Genomic DNA, 13616 nt, shown 5'->3' on the forward strand with positions numbered 1-13616 from the left:
TAGAAAGTACAGTTTCTAGAAGCCGAAGAAGTAAAATCAGGAGATCGGTCTATATAGGGGGCTATACCAAAACGTCATCAATCACTTCCGTTTTATCATTAAATAGTTCTGACATAATTATAAAGCTGTGGCCGAAGTTTCACAATGATACCTATACTGGAAGTATTTTTGGCCGCTAACTCCATACAGCACCGACCACTGTGCACCGGTCCCATTGTTTGAGTGTACTCGCTGTTGTCATAATCATGGTCGGTTGGTCAGACCATGATTGCGTTTGGTTAGTGCAATCTTGATTTTCTAAATTCGTTTGTATGACAAAGCCGTGTTTATGTGGACAAAAAATTAAGGACAATTTTATATTAAATTGGGATACAAAAACAAACTATAGAGAATTTCAAATATAAATTTAAACGATGTTTTCCATTAAATCTAAGACTTCTTCATTAATGAAATAATTTTTAAATTAACGAGAACTTGTAGTTACATCCAAGTAAAAGTAACTAAATTATATAAAATTAAATGTTAAATTAAATAAAATGAAATGAAATTAATAACATATGATATTGTTTGGCTAATAATTTATTCTGATTACAAGAGCGGTTGCATTCTGTGTCATCATTTCCACATTCCCAGTGTTCTAGCATTAATTCACACTTATGAAACCTGCACAAGAAATGTGCTCTCAAAAAAAAAATGAGACAACAACTCGATTGAGAGAAGAAAAACTTCCAATTTGGTATTCAAGGTCGATCGGTCAACGGAATATTGTAAATAAAAACAGGCCAACCAACTAAACAGACAGATATCTGACCGATTGATGAAAATTAATGGATTGCTTGATTAAAACAAAAAGAGAGTGGCAAGTCGGTGTTTTTGGTGAGAAAACCCACTCTTACAATCAGGAGATATAATGGTGTTAAGAGGGACAATAGCTTAATGTAGAAAATATTTGTTGTTGTTGACATTCCAGCGATTAATCTGTAAACTCTCGTGTACAGTAAATGTAATGAACATCGGACATAAGTGTTTTCGATAACCAGTTTGTTTCTCAAATACATTCAAAAATAGGAGACTTGTCAAGTTTTCATTTTAAATACGCTTTTTACTTAGAGAATGACCAAATGACAACCAACAATGATTTAATGCTTCGTAGCAATGTTTGAAGATTATCGAACTTATTAAATCGTTCAAAATTAATGTAATATCCCAGCAAAAAAACAAGAACTTACAAAAAGCTAGTCTGGATCCCCAATTTGTGATCCGGAAGTAGTGCAAACTTGGATCATCGCCAATGAATTTTACATGGGCTTGTCATGTAAAATTCACTCTGAATTCTACGTGCCTACCATAAAAGTCATTAGCTATGACTTCTCACTTTTATTTTGTTAAAAGAAAGTGCCCTTCCACATTCTGCCAAGTTTTAAATTGTCCCATACAATTTTTAGGTTAGGTTAGGTTAAAGTGGCAGCCCGATTAAGTTTCAGGCTCACTTAGACAATTCAGTCCATTGTGATATCACATTCAACTAAAAGTACCTATTACATATGGGCACTTCTAGTTTTAACCACTGAACCTTCTCGATTATTTTCTTTTGTTGAACCAACCAGATTGTTCCAGAAACATTAACAGACAGCTTAAGTTTACGTTTTCCAGGTCCGCCAGTAATCTAAAGCTATATGCCGCTAAAATTTGCTTACGCCTTACACAAAATGCAGGACACTCACACGAGAGGTGTTTAATTGATTCCTTTTCCTCCGCATCATGACAGCTCATACTTCGCTCCAATAGTTTCTGCAAATTCGCCTATCAGCCAGCGACCCGTTATAGCAGATATCAGAAGTGATATCTGACGTCTTAAGAACACTAGCATATTTAGTGTGCGGTTAAAGTTTAAATGGGGCCATATTTGCTTGGTGTCGTTACAACCCTTGCAATTCTCCCATCGAACATTTGCCATCATGACGACCTTCTCACGCAGTAAGAGCTTGCAGGTTGCCAGCGACATACCAACAGATTCTAGTTCCCCTGGAATATGTAAGGTAGTTCCTAGCCTTGCTAACTCATCTGCTTGACAGTTCCTATGGCCAGGCACCCATATTAGGTGAATATTTTACTGCTCAGCCATCCCATTGAGAGATTTGCGGCAGTCGATGGCCGTTTTCGAGTTGAGGAACACAGAGTCCAAGGATTTTATTGCACACAGAAAAAAATATCACCAAAATATTTCCAATTAAAAAGTTAATTGAAGTTGAAATTTTTTTCAATTAATAAATTAATTGATAAATTAACTTTTTAATCATGATAGAAACATTAAGTTAATTAAGTCAATGATTGACATTTTTAAAATGTTTAATTAAACAATTAATTGATACAATTAACTTTTTAATCAAATTCGGAAGACTAACTCAGTTAAAAAAGTGCTGATTTTTTTTTAACTTTTTTAATTAAAAATGTATTTCAAACAATCATTTGTTAATCCAAATAAAAACTCTAAGCCAATCTAACTAAGTAATTAAAAATAGTTACCTTCAATAGTTAATTAATAAATTAATTGCATTTTGCAATCAACATCAATTAAATTTTTTAATCAAGAATTTTTTCTATGCCCAATTAAAACTGTGATTGATACTATCATTTTCGTGATTGAAGACATTTCAATTAAAAAATTAATTGGATCAATTAATTTGGTGATTGAATCAGAGAAAAATTTTTTTGTGTACAGGTTGACTGTCTGAGTATGTATTAATGCCCACATTTTTTGGAACATTACTTCTCAGCCAATTCGCCACCTCTCTTATGCTAATATTTCAGCCTGAAGAACACTACAGTGATTAGGTAATCTTTTCGTTATTCGAAGTTCCAGATTATTAGAATATACTCCGAAACCCACTTGTCTTTCCAATTTGGAGCCATCAGTGTTGAAATCTATATATCTTTTATTCCCCGGGGTCTGTGTACACCACGCCTCACTGTTGGGAATTAGAGTTTCAAATTTTTTGTCGAAAAGTGGTTTCGCCAGAGTGTAATCCACTACGTTAGGCACATCTGGCATTACTTTGAGGACCGAACTATGACCGTACATTTATTCCGACCACAGACATAGCTCGCGCAACCGCACAGCCGTTGTTGCAGCTGACTGTTTGGCCAAAATGTCTACAGGCAATAGATGCAGCATGACATTAAGGGAATGTGTTCCTGTCTTATTGAATGCGCCTGAGATACACAAGCACGCCATACGCTGAACTTTATCTAAACCTGTTGGTTGCTGTAGTGCCGGCCACCAGACTACAACACCATATAGCATTATAGGTCTAACCACTGCCGTATATAGCCAATGCACAATTTTCGGTTTTAGTCCCCCCTTTTTCCTATTGCCTTTTTGCTACGGTGGCTTTCCTCGCCCTTTCTTCAATGTTAAGCTTAAAGTTCAGCTTCCTGTCCGGAATAACGCCAAGGTATTTTGCAGACTCACCAAAGGGAATTTCAATACCACCTAAGGATATGGGCTTAACCGTGGGAGTTTTGAGATCTTTGCACTTCTGCACTACTTCTGTCTTGGCAGGATTTACTCCAAGACCATTCTCTTTCGCCCATTTCTCAGTCATCCGGAGGGCTCTTTGTATAACGTCTATGATTGTGGATGGGAATTTTCCCCTGACTGCTAAAGTCACATCGTCTGCGTATGCCACCACTTTTATCCTTTCTTTTTCTAGGGAAACCAGAAGGTTGTTTATAGCAACATTCCAAAGAAGAGGTGATAGAACTCCTCCTTGGGGAGTGCCTCTGTTCACATACCTTTGTATGTTTGCTTGCCCTAGTGTGGCTGAAATACGTCTCCTCATTAGCAGTTCGTCTAACAGCCTAAGTATACCTGGATCAACATTCAGAGTTGCCAGTCTATTTAATATCGAGCTCGGATGGACGTTATTGAATGCCCCCTCGATGTCTAGAAACGCCACGATTGTGTATTCATTCACAGATAGTGAGACCGCTTTGCATGAACTAGCTGACTAGTTCAGATAGAGAGACCGCTTTGCATGAACTAGCTGACTAGAGCAAACTTGAATCGACGCTAGTTCTAAGATAAATGTCTATCATCCTCTCCAGAGTCTTAAGTAGGAATGAGGATAAGCTGATTGGTAGGAAATTCTTCGTACTCGAGTGAGAGGCTTTTCCTGCTTTAGGTATGAAAACGACTTTTGTTTCCCTCCACTTTTCTGGAATATATGCTAAGTTTATACATCCTTCAGAACGTCAGGCCGTGCACTTTCAGCCCTCCCAGTATATGGGGATTTCATTTGAACATCTATCGTTTCCAATATTTCTCTTTTGTGCAGATCGTGTACCAGTTTACATAACACTTACTGTACGCAAATGCTTTATGCTTACATGGGGCATTCGTAGAGAAAATGTTGGCAAATATTGCCATAATTTGTTTAAATTTAAATTTCCGGCAAATTTAAATAGACGCACGACCGACATAATTGTCAGTTCGTCATGTTCTCTATGTGGCTACAAATCATTGTACACTTCTCTGACATCATACACCGTTGATTTGTTGGAGGAGTTGATGATGATTTCAAAGTGCACAAGAAAAACTTAAACGAGCATAGGGAAGGCTCATAGAATATCGCAATGTATTATCTATTGATGTAGTCTCGCTTCCGAGTTTATACGATGGAATATATCATTGCATTCGGTGTATCAATTTCATTATTTCGACTGACAATCCTCAAATCGAATGAATTTCCAGATAGTTATTTGTTGTACAAAAAGACATCGCCTCCATACAGCTTCAGGATAAATTTCAAAAAGCCAACTTCCAACGATGAAGATTGGAAACTAACAAACAAATATGGACATGGATGTGAATCTTCTATTCTTGACTATAGTCATCTTGCAGTTGGAATTGAGCATCGTTGTTGGTGTTTTTGTGGCTGGGTTGCTTATTTAGAAATCCCGAAAATAAACATTTGATTGATGTATACACAAAATCGGGGAGGGTGATTAGTGAATCACATTTCAATAAAGAAATATGGAAAAAATATATGCAAAACAAGCGTGATTTATAATGTGGAGGAAAATAAAGCAAAATAAAATCGTCGCATTTTTTGTATATGAAAGTGGTGCCCCCCATGGATGGGTTCAATCGCGATTTCGACCGAATACCAGAAGGTTTTTAAGAGGTCTATGACATTTCTGAATGTTTCAAAGCTTCTCAAAGTGGTTTCATCGTAATGTGAAACGCGGTTAGAATTCGGTCATAAAATGGAGGTCCCTTATCATTGGGCAAGTGAGCCTAAACTAACCGGGTGCCACTCTAGCTAACCTAAGTTAGCTACCATTTTCTTTCCTGGTGCGTTCACTATTTGGGTTTAAATTTGTATAAGGCCGGGAACCCCCTTATATGGAGTTTTAGACTGGAAACGAAATTATTTTTCCATTTTTTGTTTGAATATTTATTGTACTTTATTTTTTTTATTTGTCATGGGTACACATGCCCCACAAAAACTTGCACAAAACATCCAAATAAATCGGTCAGGCCAACCATAGCTTTTATTTTCAGTCAATTTCTTTTGTTGAGTTTTGACTGCATTGGGAAAGAAGAGAAAAATGATTGGTTTTGTGGTTATCCCAGTTACCCTAAAACATTACTGGTGGTTTGACGCAATATGCATGGATAACAAGCAACAAAAGAATAAAATATTGTGTTCCAAGTGTGAGATTTGTGCAAAAAAAAAAAATAAAACGAAATTTCTTACACTCAAAAAAAATTTAGGTACAATGATTTTTCTCTACTTTATGTGAATATTTTTGTAAGCATCATTTACATATGCGACATTGTTTTTTTTATTTTTTTTTTTTTGTAAAATAGACACTACATTAAAAGAAGACATTACGTTTTTCAACTTTAAATGTGCCAATAGTACCCTCAGAAAAACGTCGACGAACATTTCTATAGCCGATTTAATTTTATTTTGATTTTGATGAAACACACTCAAACAAAAAAATGAACCCTACATGGACGAAAAAGACTGCTTTTCATATGTTTCTGTATAAAAATTATATGTTTGGAACTCAAATTTTTACACTATTTTTAAGTGCAACCATATAATGGTCATAAACAAGCATAACATGTTTGCGACATATACACAGAAAAAAAAATTCACAAAAATTTTTCCAATCAAAATTTGAGTTTTTAAAAATATTCAATTAAAAATTTAATTGATTCAACAAATTTTGTAATTGAAACAAAAATTTGAAAATTTTCAATTATTAAACTAATTGACTTAAAAAAAAGATCAAAAATATAGAATAAGAAAATAAAAGTTTAATAAGAACAAGTACGGATGAATTTTGCTCCTCCAAAAGGCACCGGAGGTCAAATCTGGGATCGGTTTATATGGGAGCTATATATTATTATAGACTGATAGGAACCAATTCCTGCATGGTTGTTGGATACCCTATACTAACATCACGTACCAAATTTCAACCGAATGGGAAGAATTTTGCTCTTCCAAAGTGCTCCGGAGGTCAAATCTGGGGATCGGTTTATATGGGGCCTATATATAATTAAGGACCGATATCGACCAATCTTTGCATGGGTGTTTGAGGCTATATATTAACATCACGTATCAAATTTCAGCCGGATCGGATGAAATTTGCTTCTCTTAGAGGCCTCGCAAGCCAAATTTGGGGGTCCGTTTATATGGGGGCTATACGTAAAAGTGGACCGATATGGCCCATTTGCAATACCATCCGACCTACATCAATAACAACTACTTGTGCCAAGTTTCAAGTCGATAGCTTGTTTCGTTCGGAAGTTAGCGTGATTTCAACAGACGGACGGACGGACGGACATGCTCAGATCGACTCAGAATTTCACCACGACCCAGAATATATATACTTTATGGGGTCTTAGAGCAATATTTCGATGTGTTACAAACGGAATGACAAAGTTAATATACCCCCCATCCTATGGTGGAGGGTATATAAAAATATATAAAAATAAAAAGGGTACAGTCATGCTTGGTTAGATTGGTATCCAGCAGTTTCTTTTCAATAACTTCCCAGCAAAAAAATTTGGAAGTTCTTCCAAAGGCACAACTTTAAAAGCACTTCCAGAAGATATACTCCCAATGATGTTCTTTATTTTAACTACACAGGAAGCTCTTTTCATTCAATTTTTTAAAACATGTTTTATTTATTTATTTATTTATCAATTAATTACATTTACAATAAAATTATAAATATAATTGTAAGCTATGACTGCTAGGGTCTTTTTTTCATATTGTTAATGGGTAATTTTAACTTTTTTTGTTTCAAATTTGTTAAAAACAGTATAAGAATTCATAAAAATGTACAAATTATTTAAATTTTGTCGAAAAAAATGCTAAATCCAATCTGAAAAAATTGTGAATTTTTGAAAATATTTGAGGTCACACGTTTCAGACAAGCATTAGAATCCAATAAAAATTATAAAAAATTAAAAAAAATATTTATTTGACAAAATATTACAGAATTTTTTAATTTACATCCAAAACATTGAATTCGGATCACACCTAAAGAAGTGATGCAAACTCAGTGCACCGGCTGTTGAAATGGACGTCCTATGACAAACCCATGTTAAATTCATCGCTTCTGCGTCAATTTTATTACTTTTTTGGCGACGCTTTTTTTGCTGGGTTAGTCTTCTTTTTTTGGTAGTTACTTATCAGTTATTTTTTTAAATTAAATACGAGTTTAAGCGCTTTAATTTAAAAAATTAATTAGATCAAATAATTTGCAATCAAATCTAAATAAAAATTGTTGGTAAAAAAAAAACAAAAATGGAAATTATAATAAAATTTGATTTATAATAAAAATAGAATACAACATTTGTAATAAAAATGTAGGACGGATAAGAATCTCTCATTGAAATGAGTATTGCACCATCACATACATTTTGACGAATATATTTTATTTTATTTGCGGTCATAGAAAACGAAAAATCACCAATGGGCCAATTTTGTCATTTGGTGCAATCCAGTGACACATACAACACCAATGTTGCACCATGTAACATACACCGAATATCAAAAAAATCTTTATAAGAGCATTACAGCAAATCACCATGTCCAGATATTGGTGCGGAAAAAAACGAAAAATTCCCATTTCTTTATCTAGAGGCATAATAGAGTTAGGGGATTAATATTCCTTAAATACTGGACACTATTTGTTTTTTTGTGTGACCCCAGTGTTGTCACAGGTGGTTGATGGAAAGGAGTAAATATCTAAAGTATATTGGTAACGTTGCGTTTGGATTTGCAACAAATGTACCAGTAAGACCAGGTTAGAAATAAAATCTTGAAAAAATTTCTATAGAAATGAAATTTTGAAAAAAAATTTTATACAAATAACATTTTGACAAAATTTTCTATAGAAATAAAATTTTGACAAAATTTTCTATAGAAATAAAATTTTGACAAAATTTTCTATAGAAATAAAATTTTGACAAAATTTTCTATAGAAATAAAATTTTGACAATATTTTCTATAGAAATAAAATTTTGACAAAATTTTCTATAGAAATAAAATTTTGACAAAATTTTCTATAGAAATAAAATTTTAACAAAATCTTATATAGAAATAGAATTTTGACAAAACTTTCTATAGAAATAATATTTTGGCAACATTTTCTATAGAAATAAAATTTTGACAAAGTTTTCTATAGAAATAAAATTTTGGCAAAATTTTCTATACAAATAAAATTTTGACAAAATTTTCTATAGAAATAAAATTTTCAGAAAATTTTCTATAGATATAAATTGTTGACAAAATTTTCTATAGAAATAAAATTTTGACAAAATTTTCTATAGAAATAAAATGTTGGCAAAATTTTCTATAGAAATAAAATTTTGACAAATTTTTTTATAGAAATAAAATTTTAACAAAATTTTCTATAGAAATAAAATTTTGACAAAATTTTCTATAGAAATAAAATGTTGGCAAAATTTTCTATAGAAATAAAATTTTGACAAATTTTTTTATAGAAATAAAATTTTAACAAAATTTTCTATAGAAATAAAATTTTGACAAAATTTTCTATAGAAATAAAATTTTGACAACATTTTCTATAGAAATAAAATTTTGACAAAATTTTCTATAGAAATAAAATGCTGGCAAAATTTTCTTAGAAATAAAATTTTGACAATTTTTTTTATAGAAATAAATTTTGACAAAATTTTCTATAGAAATAATATTTTGACAAAATTGTCTATACAAATAAAATTTTGGCATAATTTTCTATAGAAATAAAATTTTGACAAAATTTTCTATAGAAATAAAATTTTGACAAAATTTTCTATAGAAATAAAATTTTGACAAAATTTTCTATAGAAATAAAATTTTCACAAAATTTTCTATGGAAATAAAATTTTCACAAAATTTTCTATAGAAATAAAATTTTTAAAAAATTTTCTATAGAAATAATTTTTTTAAAAAATGTTCTATAGAAATAAAATTTTTAAAAAAAAATTCTATAGAAATAAAATTTTTAAAAAATTTTCTATAGAAATAAAATTTTTAAAAAATTTTCTATAGAAAACAAATGTTGACAAAATTTTTTATACAATATAACATTTTGACAAAATTTTCTATAGAAATAAAATTTTGACAAAAATTTCTATAGAAATAAAATTTTAACAAAATGTTCTATAGAAATAAAATTTTGACAAAATTTTCTATAGAAATAAAAATTTGACAAATATTTCTATAGAAATAAAATTTTGACAAAATTTTCTATAGAAATAAAATTTTGGCAAAATTTTCTATAGAAATAAAATTTTGACAAAATTTTCTATAGAAAACAAATGTTGACAAAATTTTTTAGAGAAATAAAATTTTGACAAAATTTTCTATATAAATAAAATTTTGGCAAAATTTTCTATAGAAATAAAATTTTGACAAAATTTTCTATAGAAATAAAATTTTGACAAAATTTTTTTATAGAAATAAAATTTTGACACAATTTTCTATAGAAATAAAATTTTGACACAATTTTCTATAGAAATAAAATTTTCAGAAAATTTTCTATAGAAATAAAATTTTGACAAGATTTTCTATAGAAATAAAATTTTGACAAAATTTTCTATAGAAATAAAATTTTGACAAAATTTTCTATAGAAATAAAATTTTAAAAACTTTCTATAGAAATAAAATTTTGGCAAAATTTTCTATAGAAATAAAATTTTGACAAAGTTTTCTATAGAAATAAAATTTTGGCAAAATTTTCTATAGAAATAAAATTTTGACAAAATTTTCTATAGATATAAAATTTTCAGAAAGTTTTCTATAGAAATAAAAAATTTCAGAAAATTTTCTATAGAAATAAAATTTTTAGAAAACTTTCTATAGAAATAAAATTTTCAGAAAATTTTCTATAGATATAAAATTTTGACAAAATTTTCTATAGAAATAAAATGTTGGCAAAATTTTCTATAGAAATAAAATTTTGACAAATTTTTTTATAGAAATAAAATTTTAATAAAATTTTCTATAGAAATAAAATTTTGACAAAATTTTCTATAGAAATAAAATTTTTACAAAATTTTCTATAGAAATAAAATTTTGACAAAATTTCTATAGAAATAATTTTTTGACAACATTGTCTATAGAAATAAAATTTTGACAACATTTTCTATAGAAATAAAATTTTGACAAAATTTTCTATAGAAATAAAATGCTGGCAAAATTTTCTTAGAAATAAAATTTTGACAAAATTTTCTATAGAAATAAAATTTTGACAAAATTGTCTATACAAATAAAATTTTGGCATAATTTTCTATAGAAATAAAATTTTGGCAAAATTTTCTATAGAAATAAAATTTTGACAAAATTTTCGACAGAAATAAAATTTTGACAAAATTTTCTATATAAATAAAATTTTGACAAAATTTTCTATAGAAAACAAATGTTGACAAAATTTTTTATACAAATAACATTTTGACAAATTTTTCTATAGAAATAAAGTTTTGACAAAATTTTCTATAGAAATAAAATGTTGGCAAAATTTTCTATAGAAATAAAATTTTGACAAATTTTTTTATAGAAATAAAATTTTAACAAAATTTTCTATAGAAATAAAATTTTGACAAAATTTTCTATAGAAATAAAATTTTGACAGCATTTTCTATAGAAATAAAATTTTGACAAAATTTTCTATAGAAATAAAATTTTGACAAAATTTTCTATAGAAATAAAATTTTGACAAAATTTTCTATAGAAATAAAATGCTGGCAAAATTTTCTAGAGAAATAAAATTTTGACAATTTTTTTTTATAGGAATAAAATTTTTACCAAATTTTCTATAGAAATAAAATGTTGACAAAATTTTCTATACAAATAAAATCTTGGCAAAATTTTCTATGGAAATAAAATTTTGACAAAATTTTTTATAGATAAATCTAGCATCAGAAGAGCGGTTGAGAAATAACAACAACTTAAAGTTAGCAACAACACATTGTATACGAGACATTGCCTTAAATTCCTATGTTGGTAATTACATTCCTGTTTCTGAAAGTTGAATCACCAACCGATAATGCCATTAGCCCACATTCCTATAATCAACGGACAAGAGAATAGACATAAGCTACAATAACAATTTCATTATAAATTGGCCTTGCTATTCAATGCATTACCTTTGGGACAGCCTGTATTTAAAGATTATGATAGTATGTATATATTTCACTGACAAGTTGTTTGGCCAATTGATAGTTATATGCAATTTTTATAACTAATCGGCAAAAGTGGACATTCGCCCCCGATAAAAAAAATTAACCGGCATAACAAACACAAATATATAGTAATAAGAATGGAACACTTGATACATGCTAGAACGAAAACAAAATAAAAGTAAAACATATTCACCTACCTTATCCAGACATTTTAACTCCTCGATGGGATAGACCACCTTTTGACAGCGAGCACAGGTTTTATTCATTTTTATACAACTTTGCCTTTTCTCTGGGGGATAATATTTGCCAAATGTTGTAGATCTCTTACAGATGTGTTTTTATCCGCTTTGTTTTTATTTTATTTTTGTTTTAAATGTTTCGTTTAAAATTTTTGATGGAGGTCGTTTCGAATTTCACAATAGAAACCTTAAGACAAGTGCTATGGATTGATTATTTACTAAGCGCGAGGGGTGACTTGAGAGAACCTTAAACACGACACCTTACTTTTGTGTATGTGAGTGTGTGTATTTTATTCTATCAAAATTGTTTATGAGAGACAGAGTGAGAGGGCTGATTAAATGACACCAATGTTATTTCGCACAAAAGATGTTATTTCGTTTTTTGTTTCTTGGTTTTGTTATTATTGATATGAGGGTCTGGTCTGTTGCTCAATGTGTTGTTGAAATATGTCGCCGAATCGTTGGTGATTTTTCGCTGCTGCTCTGCTTGCGTAGTTGTCTCTGCTCCACAGACTGGTTTTGCTTTTGATCTTCACTCTTTATTTCTTGGTTTCTTTTATTTTTATGCGAACACACACACATACACACAACGAACAAACATTATTTTGGTGAAGGGAAAAGAGAGGGAGGAAGAGAGAAAAATAGTTGGAGATGAAAATTAATTTTGAAAAACAAAGAATTTTTATTGATGTCGTTGACAATACAATGCAAAGACTGAAATTCCCCAAAGCCTTTGGAATATTCCGATTAATTTTATGTTATGAACTGAAAATATTTTTTTCTAATATATAAATTTATATTGACGCTGTAATCAAAACACACTAGATTTTGGGGACACTAAAAGTGTTGTGGTTATTTTTTTATATTATTTCTAAAATACACAAAAACTTCGAACTTCAATAATATTCTGTTGTTGCTGGAAATTTGTTACACTGTTGCTTCACCCATCCATCGAATTGCTTTTGTTAATTTTCTTGTATATCTTTTGTTTCCACGACTTTATATTGTTGCTGCTGTTGGGATACTGTTGCTTTACTTAACATACGAAACGAGGGGGGAAAATACGATCACTTATTTTCTTTCAACTTTTATATCCATTTCACTTTTTGTTTTAAACACTATTAGTAATTCGGAAGTAGAAACTTTGGTAAATTCCTATATTTTGATGATAAACAAACCTACAACACTTTTTATTTGGTATAAAAATTAATTAATTACTGCTGCTTTTCATTAGACTTCAATTTAATTTGAAATTAATAAATGCTTCTTCTTCTACTATGGGCATCAACTATTCATCACGACAGTTCGGTTTCAACTGGAACTGGAGATTTAACTTTGTAATTGTCTCTCTTTCACTCTCTCAATTTTAAAACAAAGCCAACGGCGTCAATTTTCTGACGCCGTTACCAAAAAGTCGAAAAACATAAGGCCGTTCAATATGTTTTGTTGCATACTGTTTTTATTTTGGTGTTTGGGTGACCATGGAACGCTTTTTGAATTGTAAAGGTGATTGTGTATGTGAGTTTGTGTATGATATAACGGTCGGGCATGAAAGCTTCAACGACGAAACGAAATTAATTATTTCAATTCAAAATGAGGAAATTTTGCGTGGTTTGTAAATATGGGTGGAAGGGCAACAGTTTTTTCATTTCGTTTACACAATA

The 13616-nt window shown here is 29.9% G+C and overlaps 1 protein-coding gene across 18 annotated transcripts in view; it reads right to left on the bottom strand.

The window, feature by feature from the left end:
* The window catches only part of Lasp (LIM and SH3 domain protein Lasp), a 279211-nt gene extending 265944 nt beyond the window's left edge, over positions 1 to 13267 (bottom strand). For 9 of the 18 annotated variants that reach the window (XM_075308315.1, XM_075308314.1, XM_075308313.1 and 6 more), the window contains exons 1-2: positions 13131 to 13261; positions 11911 to 12505 (exon numbers count right to left, since the gene is read on the bottom strand). In XM_075308315.1, the coding sequence (XP_075164430.1) occupies positions 11911 to 11979 (69 nt within the window). In that variant the 5' untranslated portion in view covers positions 11980 to 12505; positions 13131 to 13261. Of the gene's footprint in view, positions 1 to 11910; positions 12506 to 12847; positions 12864 to 13130 lie in introns of those variants that run through there. The other 9 variants (XM_075308301.1, XM_075308306.1, XM_075308302.1 and 6 more) reach the window with 9 other exon arrangements.
* Positions 13268 to 13616: the final 349 nt, after the last annotated feature.

Source organism: Haematobia irritans, chromosome 4, assembly GCF_050003625.1.
Source record: "Haematobia irritans isolate KBUSLIRL chromosome 4, ASM5000362v1, whole genome shotgun sequence".
Classification (NCBI taxonomy): domain Eukaryota; kingdom Metazoa; phylum Arthropoda; class Insecta; order Diptera; family Muscidae; genus Haematobia; species Haematobia irritans.